We start from the raw sequence: 27,225 nt of genomic DNA on the forward strand, positions 1-27,225 counted from the left end.
CACAGCACCTGTACATAAAGACACCGCACACAGCACCTGTACATAAAGACACCGCACACAGCACCTGTACATAAAGACACCGCACACAGCACCTGTACATAAAGACACCACACACAGCACCTGTACATAAAGACACCGCACACAGCGCCTGTACATAAAGACACCGCACACAGCGCCTGTACATAGACACCGCACACAGCGCCTGTACATAAAGACACCGCACACAGCACCTGTACATAGACACCGCACACAGCACCTGTACATAGACACCACACACAGCACCTGTACATAAAGACACCGCACACAGCACCTGTACATAAAGACACAGCACCTGTACATAAAGACACCGCACACAGCGCCTGTACATAAAGACACCACACACAGCACCTGTACATAAAGACACAGCACCTGTACATAGACACCGCACACAGCACCTGTACATAAAGACACCACACACAGCACCTGTACATAAAGACACCGCACACAGCACCTGTACATAAAGACACCGCACACAGCGCCTGTACATAAAGACACCGCACACAGCGCCTGTACATAGACACCGCACACAGCACCTGTACATAAAGACACCGCACACAGCACCTGTACATAAAGACACCGCACACAGCGCCTGTACATAAAGACACCGCACACAGCGCCTGTACATAAAGACACCACACACAGCGCCTGTACATAAAGACACCACACACAGCACCTGTACATAAAGACACCGCACACAGCGCCTGTACATAAAGACACCGCACACAGCGCCTGTACATAAAGACACCGCACACAGCGCCTGTACATAAAGACACCACACACAGCGCCTGTACATAAAGACACCGCACACAGCGCCTGTACATAAAGACACCGCACACAGCGCCTGTACATAAAGACACCACACACAGCGCCTGTACATAAAGACACCGCACACAGCACCTGTACATAGACACCGCACACAGCGTCTGTACATAAAGACACCACACACAGCACCTGTACATAGACACCGCACACAGCGCCTGTACATAAAGACACCGCACACAGCACCTGTATATAAAGACACCGCACACAGCACCTGTACACAAAGACACCGCACACAGCACCTGTACATAAAGACACCGCACACAGCACCTGTACATAAAGACACCACACACAGCACCTGTACATAAAGACACCGCACACAGCACCTGTACATAAAGACACCGCACACAGCGCCTGTACATAAAGACACCGCACACAGCGCCTGTACATAGACACCGCACACAGCACCTGTACATAAAGACACCGCACACAGCGCCTGTACATAAAGACACCGCACACAGCGCCTGTACATAAAGACACCACACACAGCACCTGTACATAAAGACACAGCACCTGTACATAAAGACACCGCACACAGCACCTGTACATAAAGACACCGCACACAGCGCCTGTACATAAAGACACCACACACAGCGCCTGTACATAAAGACACCGCACACAGCGCCTGTACATAAAGACACCGCACACAGCGCCTGTACATAAAGACACCACACACAGCGCCTGTACACAAAGACACCGCACACAGCACCTGTACATAAAGACACCGCACACAGCACCTGTACATAAAGACACCACACACAGCACCTGTATATAAAGACACCGCACACAGCACCTGTACATAAAGACACCGCACACAGCACCTGTACATAAAGACACCGCACACAGCGCCTGTACATAAAGACACCACACACAGCGCCTGTACATAAAGACACCGCACACAGCGCCTGTACATAAAGACACCGCACACAGCGCCTGTACATAAAGACACCACACACAGCGCCTGTACACAAAGACACCGCACACAGCACCTGTACATAAAGACACCGCACACAGCACCTGTACATAAAGACACCACACACAGCACCTGTATATAAAGACACCGCACACAGCACCTGTACATAAAGACACCGCACACAGCACCTGTACATAAAGACACCGCACACAGCACCTGTACATAAAGACACCGCACACAGCACCTGTACATAAAGACACCGCACACAGCACCTGTACATAAAGACACCACACACAGCACCTGTACATAAAGACACCGCACACAGCGCCTGTACATAAAGACACAGCACACAGCGCCTGTACATAGACACCGCACACAGCGCCTGTACATAAAGACACCGCACACAGCACCTGTACATAAAGACACTGCACACAGCGCCTGTACATAGACACCACACACAGCGCCTGTACATAAAGACACCGCACACAGCGCCTGTACATAAAGACACCGCACACAGCACCTGTACATAGACACCACACACAGCACCTGTACATAAAGACACCACACACAGCACCTGTACATAAAGACACAGCACCTGTACATAAAGACACCGCACACAGCACCTGTACATAAAGACACCACACACAGCACCTGTACATAAAGACACCGCACACAGCGCCTGTACATAGACACCGCACACAGCACCTGTACATAAAGACACCGCACACAGCGCCTGTACATAAAGACACCGCACACAGCGCCTGTACATAAAGACACCACACACAGCACCTGTACATAAAGACACAGCACCTGTACATAAAGACACCGCACACAGCACCTGTACATAAAGACACCGCACACAGCGCCTGTACATAAAGACACCACACACAGCGCCTGTACATAAAGACACCGCACACAGCGCCTGTACATAAAGACACCGCACACAGCGCCTGTACATAAAGACACCACACACAGCGCCTGTACACAAAGACACCGCACACAGCACCTGTACATAAAGACACCGCACACAGCACCTGTACATAAAGACACCACACACAGCACCTGTATATAAAGACACCGCACACAGCACCTGTACATAAAGACACCACACACAGCACCTGTATATAAAGACACCACACACAGCACCTGTATATAAAGACACCGCACACAGCACCTGTACATAGACACCGCACACAGCGCCTGTACATAAAGACACCGCACACAGCGCCTGTACATAAAGACACCACACAGCGCCTGTACATAAAGACACCGCACACAGCGCCTGTACATAAAGACACCACACACAGCGCCTGTACATAAAGACACCGCACACAGCGCCTGTACATAAAGACACCGCACACAGCACCTGTACATAAAGACACCGCACACAGCGCCTGTACATAAAGACACCGCACACAGCGCCTGTACATAAAGACACCGCACACAGCGCCTGTACATAAAGACACCACACACAGCGCCTGTACATAGACACCGCACACAGCACCTGTACATAAAGACACCGCACACAGCACCTGTACATAAAGACACCGCACACAGCGCCTGTACATAAAGACACAGCACCTGTACATAAAGACACCGCACACAGCGCCTGTACATAAAGACACCGCACACAGCGCCTGTACATAAAGACACCACACACAGCGCCTGTACATAAAGACACCGCACACAGCGCCTGTACATAAAGACACCACACACAGCGCCTGTACATAAAGACACCGCACACAGCGCCTGTACATAAAGACACCGCACACAGCACCTGTACATAAAGACACCGCACACAGCGCCTGTACATAAAGACACCGCACACAGCACCTGTACATAAAGACACCGCACACAGCACCTGTACATAAAGACACCGCACACAGCGCCTGTACATAAAGACACCACACACAGCGCCTGTACATAGACACCGCACACAGCACCTGTACATAAAGACACCGCACACAGCACCTGTACATAAAGACACCGCACACAGCACCTGTACATAAAGACACCGCACACAGCGCCTGTACATAAAGACACCGCACACAGCACCTGTACATAAAGACACCACACACAGCGCCTGTACATAAAGACACCGCACACAGCGCCTGTACATAAAGACACCACACACAGCGCCTGTACATAGACACCGCACACAGCACCTGTACATAAAGACACCGCACACAGCACCTGTACATAAAGACACCACACACAGCACCTGTACATAAAGACACAGCACCTGTACATAAAGACACCGCACACAGCACCTGTACATAAAGACACCGCACACAGCGCCTGTACATAAAGACACCGCACACAGCGCCTGTACATAGACACCACACACAGCGCCTGTACATAAAGACACCGCACACAGCGCCTGTACATAAAGACACCGCACACAGCACCTGTACATAGACACCACACACAGCACCTGTACATAAAGACACCACACACAGCACCTGTACATAAAGACACCGCACACAGCGCCTGTACATAAAGACACCGCACACAGCGCCTGTACATAAAGACACCGCACACAGCACCTGTACATAAAGACACCGCACACAGCGCCTGTACATAAAGACACCACACACAGCGTCTGTACATAAAGACACCACACACAGCACCTGTACATAAAGACACCACACACAGCACCTGTACATAAAGACACCGCACACAGCGCCTGTACATAAAGACACCGCACACAGCACCTGTACATAAAGACACCACACACAGCACCTGTACATAGACACCGCACACAGCGCCTGTACATAAAGACACCACACACAGCGCCTGTACATAAAGACACCACACACAGCGCCTGTACATAAAGACACCGCACACAGCACCTGTACATAAAGACACAGCACCTGTACATAGACACCACACACAGCACCTGTACATAAAGACACCGCACACAGCACCTGTACATAAAGACACCGCACACAGCACCTGTACATAAAGACACCACACACAGCGCCTGTACATAAAGACACCGCACACAGCACCTGTACATAGACACCGCACACAGCACCTGTACATAAAGACACCACACACAGCACCTGTATATAAGGACACCACACACAGCACCTGTACATAAAGACACCACACACAGCGCCTGTACATAAAGACACCGCACACAGCGCCTGTACATAAAGACACAGCACCTGTACATAAAGACACCGCACACAGCGCCTGTACATAAAGACACCGCACACAGCACCTGTACATAGACACCGCACACAGCACCTGTACATAAAGACACCACACACAGCACCTGTATATAAGGACACCACACACAGCACCTGTACATAAAGACACCACACACAGCGCCTGTACATAAAGACACCACACACAGCACCTGTATATAAGGACACCACACACAGCACCTGTACACAAAGACACCACACACAGCGCCTGTACATAAAGACACCGCACACAGCACCTGTACATAAAGACACCACACACAGCGCCTGTACATAAAGACACCGCACACAGCACCTGTACATAAAGACACCACACACAGCGCCTGTACATAAAGACACCGCACACAGCACCTGTACATAGACACCGCACACAGCACCTGTACATAAAGACACCGCACACAGCACCTGTACATAAAGACACCGCACACAGCACCTGTACATAAAGACACCGCACACAGCACCTGTACATAAAGACACCACACACAGCGCCTGTACATAAAGACACCGCACACAGCGCCTGTACATAAAGACACCGCACACAGCACCTGTACATAAAGACACCGCACACAGCACCTGTACATAAAGACACCACACACAGCGCCTGTACATAAAGACACCACACACAGCACCTGTACATAAAGACACCACACACAGCGCCTGTACATAAAGACACCACACACAGCACCTGTATATAAGGACACCGCACACAGCGCCTGTACATAAAGACACCACACACAGCACCTGTACATAAAGACACCGCACACAGCACCTGTACATAAAGACACCGCACACAGCACCTGTACATAAAGACACCACACAGTGCCTGTACATAAAGACACCGCACACAGCACCTGTACATAAAGACACCACACACAGCGCCTGTACATAAAGACACCACACACAGCACCTGTATATAAGGACACCGCACACAGCACCTGTACATAAAGACACCGCACACAGCGCCTGTACATAAAGACACCACACACAGCACCTGTACATAGACACCGCACACAGCGCCTGTACATAAAGACACCACACACAGCACCTGTACATAAAGACACCACACACAGCACCTGTACATAAAGACACCGCACACAGCGCCTGTACATAAAGACACCGCACACAGCGCCTGTACATAAAGACGCCACACACAGCGCCTGTACATAAAGACACCACACACAGCACCTGTACATAGACACCGCACACAGCGCCTGTACATAAAGACACCGCACACAGCGCCTGTACATAAAGACACCGCACACAGCGCCTGTACATAAAGACACCGCACACAGCACCTGTACATAAAGACACCGCACACAGCACCTGTACATAAAGACACCGCACACAGCACCTGTACATAAAGACACCACACACAGCGCCTGTACATAAAGACACCGCACACAGCTTCCTGTACATAAAGACACCGCACACAGCACCTGTACATAAAGACACCGCACACAGCACCTGTACATAAAGACACCACACACAGCGCCTGTACATAGACACCGCACACAGCACCTGTACATAAAGACACCGCACACAGCGCCTGTACATAAAGACACCACACACAGCACCTGTACATAGACACCGCACACAGCGCCTGTACATAAAGACACCACACACAGCACCTGTACATAAAGACACCACACACAGCACCTGTACATAAAGACACCGCACACAGCGCCTGTACATAAAGACACCGCACACAGCGCCTGTACATAAAGACGCCACACACAGCGCCTGTACATAAAGACACCACACACAGCACCTGTACATAGACACCGCACACAGCGCCTGTACATAAAGACACCGCACACAGCGCCTGTACATAAAGACACCGCACACAGCGCCTGTACATAAAGACACCGCACACAGCACCTGTACATAAAGACACCGCACACAGCACCTGTACATAAAGACACCGCACACAGCACCTGTACATAAAGACACCACACACAGCGCCTGTACATAAAGACACCGCACACAGCGCCTGTACATAAAGACACCGCACACAGCACCTGTACATAAAGACACCGCACACAGCACCTGTACATAAAGACACCACACACAGCGCCTGTACATAAAGACACCGCACACAGCGCCTGTACATAAAGACACCGCACACAGCACCTGTACATAAAGACACCGCACACAGCACCTGTACATAAAGACACCGCACACAGCACCTGTACATAAAGACACCACACACAGCGCCTGTACATAAAGACACCGCACACAGCGCCTGTACATAAAGACACCGCACACAGCACCTGTACATAAAGACACAGCACCTGTACATAGACACCGCACACAGCGCCTGTACATAAAGACACCACACACAGCGCCTGTACATAAAGACACCGCACACAGCACCTGTACATAAAGACACCACACAGCACCTGTACATAAAGACACCACACACAGCACCTGTACATAAAGACACCACACAGCACCTGTACATAGACACCACACACAGCACCTGTACATAAAGACACCGCACACAGCACCTGTACATAAAGACACCGCACACAGCACCTGTACATAAAGACACCACACACAGCGCCTGTACATAAAGACACCACACACAGCGCCTGTACATAAAGACACCGCAGACAGCGCCTGTACATAAAGACACCGCACACAGCACCTGTACATAAAGACACCGCACACAGCGCCTGTACATAAAGACACCACACACAGCGCCTGTACATAAAGACACCGCACACAGCGCCTGTACATAAAGACACCGCACACAGTGCCTGTACATAAAGACACCGCACACAGCGCCTGTACATAAAGACACCACACACAGCACCTGTACATAAAGACACCGCACACAGCGCCTGTACATAAAGACACCGCACACAGCGCCTGTACATAGACACCACACACAGCGCCTATACATAAAGACACCGCACACAGCACCTGTACATAAAGACACCACACACAGCGCCTGTACATAAAGACACCGCACACAGCACCTGTACATAAAGACACCGCACACAGCACCTGTACATAAAGACACCACACAGCACCTGTACATAAAGACACCACACACAGCGCCTGTACATAAAGACACCACACACAGCACCTGTACATAAAGACACCACACACAGCACCTGTACATAAAGACACCGCACACAGCGCCTGTACACAAAGACACCACACAGCGCCTGTACATAAAGACACCGCACACAGCGCCTGTACATAAAGACGCCACACACAGCACCTGTACATAAAGACACCGCACACAGCGCCTGTACATAAAGACACCGCACACAGCACCTGTACATAAAGACACCACACACAGCGCCTGTACATAAAGACACCGCACACAGCGCCTGTACATAAAGACACCGCACACAGCGCCTGTACATAGACACCGCACACAGCGCCTGTACATAAAGACACCACACACAGCGCCTGTACATAAAGACACCGCACACAGCGCCTGTACACAAAGACACCACACAGCGCCTGTACATAAAGACACCGCACACAACGCCTGTACATAAAGACGCCACACACAGCACCTGTACATAAAGACACCGCACACAGCGCCTGTACATAAAGACACCACACACAGCGCCTGTACATAAAGACACCGCACACAGCACCTGTACATAAAGACACCGCACACAGCACCTGTACATAAAGACACCACACACAGCACCTGTACATAAAGACACCACACACAGCACCTGTACATAAAGACACCGCACACAGCACCTGTACATAAAGACACCACACACAGCGCCTGTACATAAAGACACCGCACACAGCGCCTGTACATAAAGACGCCACACACAGCACCTGTACATAAAGACACCGCACACAGCGCCTGTACATAAAGACACCACACACAGCGCCTGTACATAAAGACACCGCACACAGCGCCTGTACATAAAGACACCGCACACAGCACCTGTACATAGACACCGCACACAGCGCCTGTACATAAAGACACCACACAGTGCCTGTACATAAAGACGCCACACACAGCACCTGTACATAAAGACACCGCACACAGCGCCTGTACATAAAGACACCACACAGCACCTGTACATAGACACCGCACACAGCGCCTGTACATAAAGACACCACACAGTGCCTGTACATAAAGACGCCACACACAGCACCTGTACATAAAGACACCGCACACAGCGCCTGTACATAAAGACACCACACACAGCGCCTGTACATAAAGACACCGCACACAGCGCCTGTACATAAAGACACCGCACACAGCACCTGTACATAGACACCGCACACAGCGCCTGTACATAAAGACACCACACAGCGCCTGTACATAAAGACGCCACACACAGCACCTGTACATAAAGACACCGCACACAGCGCCTGTACATAAAGACACCGCACACAGCACCTGTACATAGACACCGCACACAGCGCCTGTACATAAAGACACCACACAGTGCCTGTACATAAAGACGCCACACACAGCACCTGTACATAAAGACACCGCACACAGCGCCTGTACATAAAGACACCACACACAGCACCTGTACATAAAGACACCGCACACAGCGCCTGTACATAAAGACACCGCACACAGCACCTGTACATAGACACCGCACACAGCACCTGTACATAAAGACACCACACAGCACCTGTACATAAAGACACCGCACACAGCACCTGTACATAAAGACACCACACACAGCACCTGTACATAAAGACACCGCACACAGCACCTGTACATAGACACCGCACACAGCGCCTGTACATAAAGACACCACACACAGCGCCTGTACATAAAGACACCGCACATAGCACCTGTACATAAAGACACCACACACAGCACCTGTACATAAAGACACCGCACACAGCACCTGTACATAGACACCGCACACAGCGCCTGTACACAAAGACACCACACAGCGCCTGTACATAAAGACACCGCACACAGCGCCTGTACATAAAGACGCCACACACAGCAACTGTACATAAAGACACCGCACACAGCGCCTGTACATAAAGACACCGCACACAGCACCTGTACATAAAGACACCACACACAGCGCCTGTACATAAAGACACCGCACACAGCGCCTGTACATAAAGACGCCACACACAGCACCTGTACATAAAGACACCGCACACAGCACCTGTACATAAAGACACCACACACAGCACCTGTACATAGACACCGCACACAGCGCCTGTACATAAAGACACCACACAGCGCCTGTACATAAAGACACCACACACAGCGCCTGTACATAAAGACACCGCACACAGCACCTGTACATAGACACCGCACACAGCGCCTGTACATAAAGACACCACACAGTGCCTGTACATAAAGACGCCACACACAGCACCTGTACATAAAGACACCGCACACAGCGCCTGTACATAAAGACACCACACACAGCGCCTGTACATAAAGACACCGCACACAGCGCCTGTACATAAAGACACCGCACACAGCACCTGTACATAGACACCGCACACAGCGCCTGTACATAAAGACACCACACAGCGCCTGTACATAAAGACGCCACACACAGCACCTGTACATAAAGACACCGCACACAGCGCCTGTACATAAAGACACCGCACACAGCACCTGTACATAGACACCGCACACAGCACCTGTACATAAAGACACCACACAGTGCCTGTACATAAAGACGCCACACACAGCACCTGTACATAAAGACACCGCACACAGCGCCTGTACATAAAGACACCGCACACAGCACCTGTACATAGACACCGCACACAGCGCCTGTACATAAAGACACCACACAGTGCCTGTACATAAAGACGCCACACACAGCACCTGTACATAAAGACACCGCACACAGCGCCTGTACATAAAGACACCACACACAGCACCTGTACATAAAGACACCGCACACAGCGCCTGTACATAAAGACACCGCACACAGCACCTGTACATAGACACTGCACACAGCACCTGTACATAAAGACACCACACAGCACCTGTACATAAAGACACCGCACACAGCACCTGTACATAAAGACACCGCACACAGCACCTGTACATAAAGACACCGCACACAGCGCCTGTACATAAAGACACCGCACACAGCGCCTGTACATAAAGACACCACACAGTGCCTGTACATAAAGACGCCACACACAGCACCTGTACATAAAGACACCGCACACAGCGCCTGTACATAAAGACACTGCACACAGCGCCTGTACATAAAGACGCCACACAGCGCCTGTACATAAAGACACCACCCCTGTACATAAAGACACCGCACACAGCGCCTGTACATAAAGACACCACCCCTGTATATAAGGACACCGCACACAGCGCCTGTACATAAAGACACAGCGCCTGTACATAAGGACACCACACACAGCACCTGTATATAAGGACACCGCACCTGTATATAAGGACACCACACACAGCACCTCTGAGTCATTGGCTGCTATGGGCATAAAAGGAGGTAAACTCATGGTGCGGCCACCATCTTCCCCTGACCTCAACCCTATAGAGAACCTTTGGAGAATCATCAAGCCAAAGATCTATGAGGGTGGGAGGCAGTTCACATCAAAACAGCAGCTCTGGGAGGCAAAGAAATACAAGCAGAAACTCTCCAAAAACTCACAAGTTCAATGGATGCAGAATTGTGAAGGTGACATCAAAGAAGGCTCCTATGTTACATGTAACTTGGCTGTTAGGAGGTTCTGGAGTTAAATAGCTTTTTTGTTCAGTGAATGTGACCTCCTAATGCTGCAAATTCCACAAATAAGCATTTTCAGGTCTTTATATCAAATGTTTAGAAATTCTACTGAGCCTAATAACATGGAACAGTGCATTGTGGGGTTTTATTAATTGTGGAGATTATACTGTTATCATTGGGAGGTTTCTTCAATAAAATTCGATGTATAATCTAACGGGTGATGACTTTTATTAGACTGACTGTCATTTGCGCCGACCAGTTAGGAAAATCCGAGAAACATGTCATTTGCATAATAATTTGGAACATAGTGTATAAGGACACCACACACAGCGCCTGTACATAAGGGCACCACACCTGTATATAAGGACACCGCACCTGTACATAAGGGCACCACACCTGTACATAAGGACACCACACACAGCACCTGTACATAAGGACACCATACACAGCACCTGTACATAAGGACACCACACACAGCGCCTGTACATAAGGGCACCACACCTGTATATAAGGACACCGCACCTGTACATAAGGACACCACACACAGCACCTGCATATAAAGACACCACACCTGTATATAAAGACACCACACACATCACCTGTATATAAAGACACCACACACATCACCTGTACATAAAAACACCGCACCTGTATATAAGGACACCGCACCTGTACATAAGGACACCACACACAGCACCTGTATATAAGGACACCACACACAGCACCTGTATATAAGGACACCACACACAGCACATGCATATAAGGGCACCGCACCTGTATAACAGTACACTGCACACGGTGCCTGTATTTAAGGACAGTTCACAATATGCAGGGACTCGCCTTTACATTTGGACACCACTTTGCTGCCCTCTGCCTCCAGGCTGGACGGAGTGAGGAGTGTTGCTTTCTTTGCCTCTACCGCCCTCTGCTGGTCACCATCAGATGCTCTGTGGCTCTGGTCTTCGAGGGTCTCCCCGCTTTGGCATCTCCTAGGACGGCTGTGCTTCAATCCTGGCTGAATCTTCACAGATCTCAAGGTGATGGAACTGGAAGTGATCTGAGGAGCCTTCGAGCCTCCGTCAGACGTCTCCAATACAGCTCTCCGCTCACTCCCTGCACTCAGGTCAGGACTTCCCTTATCACAAGATTTACAAGTTGGCAACGTTTTCTTCAGGGAGATATTCTGTATGGACTGGCGGGTCAGTTCCTTGGTTGGTTCGTGGGTCGGTTCTTTAGCGCGTTCTTGGGAAGGTTTTTGAGTCAGGTCTTTGGCGAGTAATCGGGAAGGTTTTTGGGTCAGTTCTTTGACGAGTACTTGGGAAGGTTTTTGGGTCAGGTCTTGGGTCCGTCCTGTCCTGGGTGCGGTATGACTTGTTGTATTTTGCGATATCTTAGGCTCGGCTGGAGAGATGCTCTTCTTGCTGGTGGAGCTTAGTGAAGTCTCCTTTGTGGACACATACAGAGGATTCTTAGAGGCTGACTCAACTGACTGAGGACCACCAGGAGATTCACCCACAAGAGTATTTGCTGTCCCTTTAGGACCGGGCTCCATGGCTCCCAATGGAGGGAAGCTTGGTGAGGTTCGAGCAGAAGATATCATGGTTGCTTGCCCTACAGACTGAGGTCGGATGTTTGACTCAATGTTTCTCACGTTCCTGGAGCTGATGGTGCTCAGGTCTCTGCTGAGTCCTGGTGTCTCCTTTGGGGACAGCGAGGGTCTCAGTGTTGACTCTATGCTATGACGTGAAGTCACTGCGGGGGTCTGGTTTTCCAGAGCGAAAGAGTTCAGTGAGGACAGAGATTTCTTCATTCCAGTTTCTCCACCAGGCGATGACAACTGAGCCTTTGCATCCAGGATGGAGATGTAATGGGAGACGATGGAGGGGGAATTTTTGGTAAAACTTGTGTCTTGAGGTTTAGTGTAGGAGCGGCTCTTCATGGATCCAGAACCAGAACCTTCTGAGCTCAGAGGTGAGGCTAGAACTTCCTCTACCTGTCCTGAAAGCTTCGTGCTTAGCAAACGAGAGCTGGACGACACAGTGGACATTGTGGATGCGGACGATGTCCTCTTTGAGGAAACGTTGGTCTCATCTTTTGTAGAACCTTTCATGGGCCCTTTGCCGCTCTGGACAGGATCCAGCTTCTCTGCACCCCTCTGCCTTTTTCCAGTGTCATCAGAGGCCACCTGAGCAGTGACGGCCATCTTACTTGTAGAAGATAAAGGGGGTCCAAGACCTGGAGAAATTCTGAAAAAAAGAAAGAAAAGATGTGTCCTATTGAAGCTGAGCTGCAGTGTAAAGCATGGGGGCAGAAACAGAGTCTTAAGAGAGGATGTCCAGTGGTGGACAAAATCTTTAGCTCTCTGTTGAGACAGGAGATGGATTTCAGACTAAAGGTACCGTCACATTAAGCAACGCTGAACCGATATAGACAACGATGCCGATTGCTGCAGCGTCGCTGTTTCGTCGTTGTGTGGTCGCTGGAGAGCTGTCACACAGACGGCTCTCCAGCGACCAACGATGCCGAAGTCCCCGGGTAACCAGGGTAAACATCGGGTTACTAAGCGCAGGGCCGCGCTTAGTAACCCGATGTTTACCCTGGTTACCAGTGTAAATGTTAAAAAAAAAAACACTACATACTCACATTCCGGTGTTTGTCGCGTCCCCGGCGTCCGCTTTCCTGCACTGTGTCAGCGCCGGCCGTAAAGCAGAGCACAGCGGTGACGTCACCGCTCTGCTTTACAGCCGGCGCTTACACAGTGCAGGGAAGCGGACGCCGGGGAACGCGACAGACACCGGAATGTGAGTATGTAGTGTTTTTTTTTAACATTTACACTGGTAACCAGGGTAAACATCGGGTTACTAAGCGCGGCCCTGCGCTTAGTAACCCGATATTTACCCTGGTTACCAGTGAAGACATCGCTGAATCAGCGTCACACACACCGATTCAGCGATGTCAGCGGGAGATCCAGCGACGAAATAAGGTGCTGGCCTTCTAGCTCCGACCAACGATGTCACAGCAGGATCCTGATCGCTGCTGAGTGTCAAACACAACGATATCGCTATCCAGGACGCTGCAACGTCACGGATCGCTATCGTTGTTAAGTTGTTCAGTGTGAAGGTACCTTAACTCAAACCCCTTAAGTTGCTACAACCTTAGTCACTGATAATAACTGTGCCCTACTGGAGCAATGCTGCAGTGTACAGCACAGGGAGACAACGCCTCTGAGGGTTTCAGAGCACCTCTGACACCAACTGGCAATGCAGCGAAGCTGGAGTCACCGATCACAGCGGATCCCGAAAGGAGCAAAGCTGCAGTGTAAAGCATGGAGCTTCGAATGAGACCTCTGTCGGAGTCGGAGTCACTGATTATAACTGTGCTGTAATAGAGCAGAGCCGCAGTATAAAGCATTGAGGTGCCACACAGCAGTCGCAGCCTTGGGTGACATAGGAGGTTGATCAGAGATGAAAGCAGCAAACATTACTGATGGCATTACTACTGCACAAGGCAGGCGGCCGTCTTCAGGCCCCGGGGCCTCGTCGTGGTGCCGCACCGACTCTAGCTGTACATTATAAGGACTATAATAGTCAGGTGACTCCCAGAACGGCAGCTGTAATGTGCAGAGCGCTACGTACCCGTCCGTCCCATCACAGCCTGCAACAGAACAGAAGCTTCATCAGTCAAAATCCGCCAGGGCAGGAAGCGTTACAGAGCCGCAGGCCCCCTCCATGGTGGGGACCCCACTGCTTACCGTGAACAACTAACTCCGCAGACGCTGCGCTGCTCCCGCTGCTGTTAGTCACCGAACAGGTGTAAACCCCGGCGTCCGGCTTACACGCTGCGCCGATCTCCAGGTAGTACACCCCGGCCTTGTCGTACATGTTACATCGCTCTCCGCTCCGCAACTGAGCATCGTCCTGCACAGGAACGAAACGTACGTCACAACGTAAACTCCAGGTCTTTTATTAAATAAAATAAAAATACTTTACATGACAATAACCAAGGTACATTACAAATAAAACACCACAGAACAAAACATAAGAACAAAGCTCCAATCAGACGACAACAAACGACAAAAATCACAAAGAAATAAACCAGAAATGGAACCAAAATGGAGAAAGTTCATGACCTACAAATCAGGGACGAGAAAGAAAAATTCCAATAAAAATAAAGCAAAACTAAAAGACAACAAACAAAATACTCATAACTACATGAATACCCCTGTAAAAATGTTACATAATAAATAGTATAAAATCATATAAGACCCCCGGCCCAGCTTCATTCATACTACTATATACAACCCCAACTACATTCACACCGTCCTATATACAATATATACACTATAAACACATTATACTAAACCAAATATTATACAACACCGCAAACACAACAAAACCCTACTGGTCCCACTGCCTTACCTTACAGCCACCCCCTTACACCACCACATTCACCCCACAACAAACCTAAATACAATACAGTGTACACATTTGTTTTTTTTTTTCTTTATTATTATTTTTTATTTTTATTTTTTTTTTTTATTTTTTTTTCCTTTTTTAATATATATATACACACCTACTCTAACTATCCCGCCACCCCTGATCCAGCTCTGGCCACAAAGTTCAGGAATTATCCGAGCTAGGATCAGGCCCCAAAGTTTTTCCCCAGGCGGGGCCTGGGCCAGGCCAGATCAGTCTCTTATCACCGCCGTTGAACCCCCCAATCCCCCCACCCAACCTAACTAAGACCCTCTATTATACACACTATATACAATATATACAATACACTATATACAACATATACATAAACCAACATCACAGAACACAACCTACATACTCACCACCCAAGGCTCAAGTTCGATGCCTGCAAACCTTCTATTCAAGGAACAGAAATACAAAACAAAAATCTAGGGTGTAAAGACATCAGCCCACCACCAGGATATAGGAGCGCTAACGGACTAAGGCACCCTGAAGGAGAAACCCCTCCAGAGATGGGCCGCCCTCCGGGCACCCAGTCTTTCGCACTCCAGAGAACGCACCTTCACCAGGGCACCTAGGATGCTGCTACCAACTTCATCTACACGGAGGATTTTACTCTGCGTCGTAACTAAAACTCGTGCGTTCCACGTGAAGTACCTGACCACTGCGCTGACTAAGAATAAAGTGGCTCGGTCCCTTCTCCCGAGGTCTCTGAACGCTCCATAGGCCCACTCGGCATAGGACAGAGTGGCCAGCCGCGGCCAACCAATGGAAGCACCCACCCTGTTGTACACCTCTGTATTAAAGGGACAATGAAGCAGGAAGTGCTCCATGCTTTCCAGCATGGTAGCGCAATCCTCACGGGGACAATTCCTGTCCACGGAGCTCCTGTGCTTCAAATTGTCCCTCACATACAACTTACCTTGGAAGCAGCGCCAAGTCAAGTCCCAATACTTCTTGGGGATCCTACTAGAATTTAACAAACTTAACCCAACCTCTAGATCCCGACTCGGGCAGTCCCTGAGGACCAATGGTCTCTGAAAATGCGAAAGCAAGACCCGCATGTCGAGGAGTTTCCTCGGGAGGGACCTCACTTCCCACATTCCCAGACCCCACCGGCGCATCATTTTCAGAACCGGGGTAACATAAGCCGGGAGATGCCCGTGCGGTGTGCGAAGATCCTTCAATCTTCCCCCTGTCTCCCATTCCTGGAAGAAAGGCTGAAACCATCCTTTGCAGGAGAATACCCACGGAGGAGCCCTCTCTTTCCAGAGGTTTGCCACATTAACTTTCAAAAAGGTGTTCACTAGAAACACCACGGGGTTCACCATATTCAACCCCCCTAGTCTCCTCGTGCGATAAGTGACCTCCCGTTTGACTAGGTTTAGTCTATTCCCCCATAACATCTGGAAGAACAGACTGTAGACCCGTGTCCAGAGAGGCTCCGGCAAGACACAGACGCTGCCCAGGTAGATTAACAAGGGGAGCAGGAAAGCTTTGCACAGGTCAACCCTTTCCCTCAGGGTCAAAGACCAACCCTTCCATTGGTCCACTTTTTGGGTGACACCCTTGATTCTGCCTTCCCAGTTTTTCGTGGGGTAATCACCCTGGCCAAATTCGATGCCTAGGACTTTGGCATGTTCTTGGGGTTCGGGGAGGGTGTCCGGAAGATCAAACGTGGGATCCCCGCCTCCCAGCCAGAGACTCTCACACTTGTCCTGGTTGACCTTGGACCCGGATGCCTCCGAGTAGCTCTCCACTTCTGACATCACCACCATCGCCTCCTCTTGCAAAGAAACAAAGACAGTAACGTCGTCCGCATAGGCCACTACCCTCAGGATAGCCTCTGGCGCCAACACGCCCATCCTCACCCCCGCCAACGGTCCACAATCAACCCTTCTGAGGAAGGGATCGATCGCAAACGCGTAAAGCAAAGGACTAAGAGGGCAGCCCTGGCGGACACCAGATCCCACCCCGAAAGGTTGTCCAATCCACCCGTTTACCAGAGGGAAAGTCTCAGCCCCTGTGTACAAGGTCTTAAGCCAGTCCACAAACCCTCCAGGCAGACCATACCTCAAAAGAGTGGACCAGAGGTACTCGTGTTCGACCCGATCAAAGGCTTTTGCCTGATCCAGGGTCAGCAAGAACCCCTTCCAAAGGCCCGCCCTGCCTTGCTCCACGGCCTCTCGGACACCCAGAACAGCACTGAAAGTGCTACGGCCAGGAACGCAACAGTGCTGGGCCTCCGAAAGGAGCCGCGGTGCAAACTTCACTAGCCTGTTGAAGAGTATCTTAGCCAAAACCTTCCTGTCCACATTGAGAAGTGATATGGGACGCCAATTCTCAATGCGTGACGGATCGTTACCCTTTGACAAAATGATCAAAGCCGACCTCCTTAATGATCTCGGCAGAGTGCCCGAGGAGAGACAGTCATTAACCACCTGAGTCAAGAGGGGGACCAAGGAGTCCCTAAAGGTCTTAAAGAACTCGGATGTTAAGCCATCCGGACCTGGCGATTTTTTGGGCCGGAGCCCATCAATCGCCAGTCTCACTTCCTCTTCTTTGATCGCTTCAGCCAAACCGCCCAGCGAGAGGTCAGCCCCTGGCTCAGGAACAGCTTCAGCCAGGAAAGCCGACATCCCGTCACGATCCAGTTCCTTCCTTCCCAAGAGGTGCGAGTAGTATGAACTGACGACCTCCAAGATCCCTGATCTGGACCTTCTCAGGGATCCCGTACTGTCCATCAGCCCTGTCACTATCTTACTATTCACTGACATCTTGCAGCTTCTGTAAGGGTCGGGCGAGTAGTACTTCCCGTAGTCCCTCTCAAAAACCAAAGATGCTTGCCTATCTGTCATGATCTCTGCAGGCAGAGATCATAGCAAGCCTATAGAGGGACAAGCTCTCGGAAGATGGAACTATACTGACCATGAACTAAGCCTGCCGCGCAACTAGAAATAGCCAGGTAGCATTTCCTATTTATTGCTAGATGCCCAGCTCTGGCCTAAGACCTAAATAGCTAGCAGAGGGAAATATAAGACCTGGCTCACCTCTAGAGAAATATTCCAAAGAAGACAGTAGCCCCCCACATATAATGACGGTGAGTTCAGATGAAACAACAAACGCAGCAGGAAAATAGTCTTAGCAAATTTGAGGTCCGCTTACTAGATAGCAGAAGACAGATAGTATACTTTCATGGTCAGCAGAAAAACACTAACAAAACACCATCCAGAGATTACCTTAAACTCTGGCATTAACTCATAACGCCAGAGTAGCAATCCCTGATCAACGAGAGCTTTCCAGACACAGTAACAAAACTTCAGCTGTGAACTGGAACAAATAGGCAAAACGAAACATGGACAAAAGTCCAACTTATCTAGTAGTTGTCAGAAGCAGGAACAAGCACTGAGAGGCATCAGATAACATTGTTGACCGGCAAGAAACCACCAGAGAAATGAGCTTAAATAGCGACACCCACTACTGATGGAACCAGGTGAAACAGGAAAGAGGATGACAAGTCCAATTCCACAAGCGGCCACCGGGGGAGCCCAGAATCCAAATTCACAACAGTACCCCCCCCTCAAGGAGGGGGCACCGAACCCTCACCAGATCCACCAGGGCGACCAGGATGAGCCCTATGGAAGGCACGAACAAGATCAGAAGCATGAACATCAGATGCATTGACCCAAGAATTATCCTCCTGGCCGTAACCCTTCCAGTTGACCAGATACTGGAGTCTCCGTCTGGAAACACGAGAGTCCAAAATTTTCTCCACAACGTACTCCAACTCACCCTCAACCAACACCGGAGCAGGAGGCTCAACTGAAGGTACAACAGGTACCTCATACCTGCGCAATAACGACCGATGAAAAACGTTATGAATGGAAAAGGACGCAGGGAGGTCCAAACGGAAAGAAACAGGATTAAGAATCTCCAATATTCTATAAGGGCCGATGAACCGAGGTTTAAACTTAGGAGAAGAGACCCTCATAGGGACAAAACGAGAAGACAACCACACCAAATCTCCAACACAAAGCCGAGAACCAACACGACGATGACGGTTGGCAAAACGCTGAGTCTTCTCCTGGGACAACTTCAAATTGTCCATAACCTGCCCCCAGATGTGATGCAATCTCTCCACCACCGCATCCACTCCAGGACAATCCGAGGATTCCACCTGACCGGAGGAAAATCGAGGGTGAAACCCCGAATTACAGAAAAACGGGGACACCAAGGTGGAAGAGCTGGCCCGATTATTGAGGGCGAACTCTGCCAATGGCAAAAAAGCAACCCAATCATCCTGGTCAGCAGAGACAAAACACCTCAGATATGTCTCCAGGGTCTGATTAGTCCGCTCGGTCTGGCCATTAGTCTGAGGGTGAAAAGCAGATGAAAAAGACAAATCTATGCCCATCCTAGCACAGAATGCCCGCCAAAATCTAGACACAAATTGGGTACCTCTGTCAGAAACAATATTCTCAGGAATACCGTGCAATCGGACAACATTCTGAAAAAACAGAGGAACCAACTCAGAAGAAGAAGGCAACTTGGGTAGAGGAACCAAATGGACCATTTTAGAGAAACGGTCACAGACCACCCAGATGACAGACATCTTCTGGGAAACAGGCAGATCTGAAATAAAATCCATCGAGATGTGTGTCCAAGGCCTCTTAGGAATAGGCAAGGGCAACAGCAGTCCGCTAGCCCGAGAACTACAAGACTTGGCCCGAGCACAAATGTCACATGACTGCACAAAGACTCGCACATCTCGTGACAGGGAAGGCCACCAGAAGGATCTTGCCACCAAATCCCTGGTACCAAAAATTCCGGGATGACCTGCCAATGCAGAAGAATGTACCTCAGAGATGACTCTACTGGTCCAATCATCCGGAACAAACAGTCTATCAGGCGGACAACGATCCGGTCTATCCGCCTGAAACTCTTGCAAGGACCGCCGCAGATCAGGAGAAACGGCCGACAAAATTACTCCCTCCCTAAGGATACCTGTGGGTTCAGCATTACCAGGAGAGTCCGGGTCAAAACTCCTAGAAAGGGCATCTGCCTTAACATTCTTAGAACCCGGTAGGTATGACACCACAAAATTAAAGCGAGAAAAAAATAAAGACCAGCGCGCCTGTCTAGGATTCAGGCGCCTGGCAGTCTCAAGATAAATCAAATTTTTGTGGTCAGTCAATACCACCACCTGATGCTTAGCCCCCTCTAGCCAATGGCGCCACTCCTCAAACGCCCACTTCATGGCCAAAAGCTCCCTATTCCCAACATCATAATTCCGCTCTGTGGGCGAAAATTTGCGAGAAAAGAAGGCACAAGGCCTAATGACGGAGCAGTCGGAACCTTTCTGCGACAACACTGCCCCAGCTCCGATCTCCGAAGCGTCAACCTCAACCTGAAAAGGCAGATTCACATCAGGCTGACGTAACACAGGGGCAGAGGCAAAACGGCGCTTAAGCTCCTGAAAGGCCTCTACAGCATGAGGGGACCAATTAGCAACATCAGCGCCATGTCTGGTCAAATCAGTCAGTGGTTTAACGACATCCGAAAAACCAGCAATAAATCGGCGGTAAAAGTTGGCAAAGCCCAAAAATCTCTGAAGACCCTTAAGAGAGGAGGGCTGAGTCCAGTCACAAATAGCTTGCACCTTGACGGGATCCATCTCAATGGAAGAGGGAGAAAAAATATACCCCAAAAAGGAAATTTTCTGGACCCCAAAAACGCACTTAGACCCCTTCACACATAAAGAATTAGACCGCAGAACCTGAAAAACTCTCCTGACCTGCTGGACATGAGAGTCCCAGTCATCAGAAAAAATCAGAATATCATCCAGATATATTATCATAAATTTATCCAGAAAATCGCGGAAAATATCATGCATAAAAGACTGGAAAACTGAAGGGGCATTAGAAAGACCAAAAGGCATGACCAAATACTCAAAGTGGCCCTCGGGCGTATTAAATGCGGTCTTCCACTCATCCCCCTGCCTGATCCGCACCAAATTATACGCCCCACGAAGATCAATTTTAGAGAACCACTTAGCACCCTCTATACGAGCAAACAAATCAGTAAGCAATGGCAATGGGTATTGGTACTTAACAGTGATCTTATTCAGAAGCCGATAATCAATACATGGTCTCAAAGAGCCGTCCTTTTTTGAGACAAAGAAAAACCCAGCTCCCAAGGGAGAAGAAGATGGACGAATATGTCCCTTTTCCAAAGACTCCTTTATATATTCCCGCATAGCAGCATGTTCCGGCACAGACAGATTAAACAAACGACCCTTTGGATATTTGCAACCCGGTATCAAATCTATGGCACAATCGCACTCACGGTGCGGAGGTAACGACCCAAGCTTGGGTTCGTCAAAGACGTCTTGATAATCAGAGAGAAACTCAGGGACTTCAGAGGGAATGGACGACGAAATAGAAACCAAAGGTAAGTCCCCATGAATACCCTTACATCCCCAGCTCAACACAGACATTGCTCTCCAGTCCAAGACTGGATTGTGAGACTGCAACCATGGCAATCCCAGTACCAAATCGTCATGTAAATTATACAGCACCAGGAAACGAATAATCTCCTGGTGATCCGGATTGATACGCATGGTTACTTGTGTCCAGTATTGTGGTTTATTATTAGCCAATGGGGTGGAGTCAATCCCCTTCAGAGGAATAAGAGTCTCCAAAGGCTCTAAATCAAAACCACAACGATTGGCAAAGGACCAATCCATAAGACTCAGAGCGGCGCCAGAGTCAACATAGGCGTCCGTGGCAATGGATGACAAAGAGCAAATCAGGGTTACAGACAAAATAAACTTAGACTGAATGGTGCCAATGGAAACAGACTTATCAAGCTTCTTTGTACGCCTAGAGCATGCTGATATAACATGAGTAGAATCCCCACAATAGAAGCACAATCCATTCTTCCGTCTAAAATTCTGTCGCTCGCTCCTGGACAGAATTCTATCACACTGCATACTTTCTGGCGTCTTTTCCATAGACACCGCCAGATGGTGCACCGGTTTGCGCTCCCGCAGACGCCTATCAATCTGAATAGCCATTGTCATGGACTCATTCAGACCTGCAGGCACAGGGAACCCCACCATAACATCCTTAACGGCATCAGAGAGACCTTCTCTGAAAGTTGCCGCCAAGGCGCACTCATTCCACTGAGTAAGCACAGACCATTTACGGAATTTTTGGCAGTAAACCTCAACTTCGTCTTGCCCCTGAGATAGTGCCATCAAAGTTTTTTCTGCCTGAAGTTCCAAATGAGGTTCCTCATAAAGCAAGCCCAAGGCCAGAAAAAACGCATCCACATCGCGCAACGCAGGATCCCCTGCTGGCAATGAGAAGGCCCAATCTTGAGGGTCACCCCTGAGCAAGGAAATCACAATCCTAACCTGCTGAGCAGGGTCTCCAGCTGAACGAGACTTCAGGGACAAATAAAGCTTACAATTATTTCGGAAATTCTGGAAGCTAGCTCTATTCCCTGTGAAGAACTCCGGCAAAGGAATTCTCGGCTCAGATACTGGAGCATGTACCACAAAATCTTGTAAATTTTGTACTTTCGTGATGAGATTATTCAAACCCGCAGTTACACTCTGAAGATCCATTATTGTCAGGTGCACACAGAGCCATACAGAGATTAGGAGGAGAGAGAGAAAAAAGACTGCAGCAAGGCAAACTGGAGGAAAAAAAAAAAAAAAAAAAAAAAAAAAAATTCCAGCAGACTTCTTATAACTCTCCTTTCTCAACCTGGGTCTTTAACACTTTATTGGCCGGTCAAACTGTCATGATCTCTGCAGGCAGAGATCATAGCAAGCCTATAGAGGGACAAGCTCTCGGAAGATGGAACTATACTGACCATGAACTAAGCCTGCCGCGCAACTAGAAATAGCCAGGTAGCATTTCCTATTTATTGCTAGATGCCCAGCTCTGGCCTAAGACCTAAATAGCTAGCAGAGGGAAATATAAGACCTGGCTCACCTCTAGAGAAATATTCCAAAGAAGACAGTAGCCCCCCACATATAATGACGGTGAGTTCAGATGAAACAACAAACGCAGCAGGAAAATAGTCTTAGCAAATTTGAGGTCCGCTTACTAGATAGCAGAAGACAGATAGTATACTTTCATGGTCAGCAGAAAAACACTAACAAAACACCATCCAGAGATTACCTTAAACTCTGGCATTAACTCATAACGCCAGAGTAGCAATCCCTGATCAACGAGAGCTTTCCAGACACAGTAACAAAACTTCAGCTGTGAACTGGAACAAATAGGCAAAACGAAACATGGACAAAAGTCCAACTTATCTAGTAGTTGTCAGAAGCAGGAACAAGCACTGAGAGGCATCAGATAACATTGTTGACCGGCAAGAAACCACCAGAGAAATGAGCTTAAATAGCGACACCCACTACTGATGGAACCAGGTGAAACAGGAAAGAGGATGACAAGTCCAATTCCACAAGCGGCCACCGGGGGAGCCCAGAATCCAAATTCACAACACCTATCGTACTGACACCTCTTTAGCAAGGATTTCACACTGGAGATCGCCTCGCGGCTACCCCCAGTCGAGACAAGATGCTCGAGTTTCCTCCTCAGGCTCTGATACAGGCGATCCCTGTTCAGGCTTCTGAGGTTCGAGAGTTGCCAGAAGAATCTCGCCACCCGATGTTTGAACATCTCCCACCACTCAGACTTAGTGTCACTTAGGCCCAGCAGCGGTACCTGGCTCTGAAGAAATTCCTCAAAGGACCGTCTTACAGCTTCTTCCTCAAGGAGTGACGAATTCAGCTTCCAATAACCTCTTCCCATCCGAGGAGTCTCTGTAACGCTCAGAGAAAACATAATCAAACAGTGATCGGAGAACTCCACCTCCACAACCGACAACGGCGAGGAAACGGCATCCTCCTTCAAATAAAACCTGTCTAACCTAGACCTGCACTGACTACCTCTAAAAAAGGTGAACCCCGCGTGGCCTGTGTTGTGCCGGATGTGGACATCCACCAGGCGTGCCTCACTTACTATCCTATTTAGCGTGACGCAATCGTAAGCCAGCCGGTCTCCGGAACCTCCTCTATCACAGGGTCTCGTGACATTGTTGAAATCCCCTCCAAAGACCACATGCCGACTCGAAAATAAGAAAGGTTTGATCTTCATGAAGAGACACTTGCGGTCCCACTTGGACTGGGGACCGTAGATGTTAATGAGCCGAAGCTCCTGTCCCCCAATGGAGACATCTAGGATCAAGCATTTCCCCATTTCTAACCCGATCAATCGTCTGCATTCAACCGCTGCGGTCTTAAAAAGGACCGCCACCCCGCTATACGGCTCGGCCGCAAGAGACCAGTAGGAGGGCCCGTGCCTCCACTCCCGCCTTGCTTTATGCATGGTTGATAGGTCGGTCAACCTGGTCTCCTGCAAAAACAAAATGTCGGCGTCAAGTTGGCCGAAAAAATGAAAGGCCGTGTACCTTGCCGCATCTGACTTTATGCTGGCAACATTAATGATTGCCAACGTCAATGGGGTGGGTGCCGCCATCATGATTGACTGAATTAGATAGCCTTTTTCTTCCCACCCCCAACAGTTTCACCCTCTTCCTCTGACAATGATGAGTTTTTAGTGCGCTTAAGACAAACAGACTCATCCATTCTCTCCTTACATACACTCTGGCCCTTGTCTGGTGGTCCTGAGTTAGTCCCCCCCAGAAGGCTTTGTATTTGCCCCCTGAGAAGAAGACCCAGCGACCTCCTGAGCCCCAACAACGTTGTCCGCAACCTCCGGCCCCGGGTCCCCATCGCCCCCCTCTGGAGGGGAGTCCTGGAGGGCCCGGAACCGGTTAGAGAGATCCACCAGAGGGGGGGCGGCTGGACCTTCCAATGGCACCTGTATCAGGACTACGGAGTCAGAGGGGTCGCACTCCAAGGAGGAGGCTCGAGGCCCGGACCCTCTTATCCTTAGTTGTTTTCCTGTTACCCTTTTTCTTTTGCTGTGACCACTCGCCCTCTCCCTCATCCAGACTGTCACCGGATGAAGGTTCCTGGGCAGACATGGTGTCCATTTGCTCCTCCCTTTCAAGTCTCTTGACTTCCTCGTTCAATTCGCCGTCTTTAGGATCCTCAGCTGCAAGTGAAGCACCCGGGTCAGAGTTTAGGGTCATTACTCCCTGCCCCTTGTTCCCATGGTGCTGCTCCTGCCGCCTGATATTGGATGGAGGCAGCCTGCTCCTCACCGGTTCCCTGCCTCCTCTGCCTCTACTGGTCCCTTCACCGGCGAGATTAGTCCCGGCTTTCGCCTGTCCCGCACCCGCCGCTTTCAGGACCGCATTGGCAAAGGAACGCGGACAGCGACTGAACGGGTGACCGAGGTCACCACACAAGTTATCCCTAATCCTGCCACAGGTAGCAGCAAGATGGCCGAGGTCCCCACACAGTGCGCATTTCTGGGTGGTACACTGCGCACTGAAGTGTGTGGGGCTGCCGCACCTGTGACAGACCTTAGGCTGCCCCCGGTAGAAAATCAAGATCCTGTCCCTCCCCAAAAATGTTGAGGAAGGGATATGGGTAACGGTGTTTCCTGAAACCTTCAATTTCACCATGAAGGTCCAGGCTCCTGACCAGATACCATGCTCGTCGAGGGTCTTTTCAGGAATAACGACGATGTCGCCGTATCGTCCAACCCATGTGGAGATGTCGACACAGGAAAGTGACTCGTTACTGGTCAAAACGGTCACCTTCCTGACTGAGTTCTGGCGGGATATTGCTACAGGGAGGAAACCCTGCCATTCGGGGCGGCCCCGAGCCAGCTCGTGGCGAGACCAGAAAAGCTCAAGGCCATCCGGTCTCACGAAGCTGACATCGAAGTAGGAGGTCCCATTGGGATGGATCAAGGCGAAGATGTCATATGCCACGAAGCCCATCCCCAGCAGGAGCTCAGCAACCTTTGACCGATCAGGACAGGCATCCTTGCTTACCCACTGGAGACGGGCCACGTTCCTACGGTTACTCCTCTGTCCCGGAGTCGGCAGAGACCAGACAGTCTCTGCCCCTCTGTCTCGGAAGGCGG

General features: G+C 49.8%; 1 protein-coding gene across 4 annotated transcripts in view; it reads right to left on the reverse strand.

Moving 5' to 3' along the window:
- The window catches only part of MYLK (myosin light chain kinase), a 349,601-nt gene that overhangs the window by 214,967 nt on the left and 107,409 nt on the right, over positions 1 to 27,225 (reverse strand). For all 4 annotated transcript variants that reach the window (XM_077273316.1, XM_077273314.1, XM_077273317.1 and 1 more), the window contains exons 7-9: positions 15,421 to 15,586; positions 15,305 to 15,323; positions 12,510 to 13,915 (exon numbers count right to left, since the gene is read on the reverse strand). In XM_077273316.1, coding sequence (XP_077129431.1) covers positions 12,510 to 13,915; positions 15,305 to 15,323; positions 15,421 to 15,586 — 1,591 coding nt within the window. The remainder of the gene's footprint in view (positions 1 to 12,509; positions 13,916 to 15,304; positions 15,324 to 15,420; positions 15,587 to 27,225) is intronic.

The sequence above is a fragment of the Ranitomeya variabilis genome, chromosome 7 (genome assembly GCF_051348905.1).
Source record: "Ranitomeya variabilis isolate aRanVar5 chromosome 7, aRanVar5.hap1, whole genome shotgun sequence".
NCBI lineage: Eukaryota > Metazoa > Chordata > Amphibia > Anura > Dendrobatidae > Ranitomeya > Ranitomeya variabilis.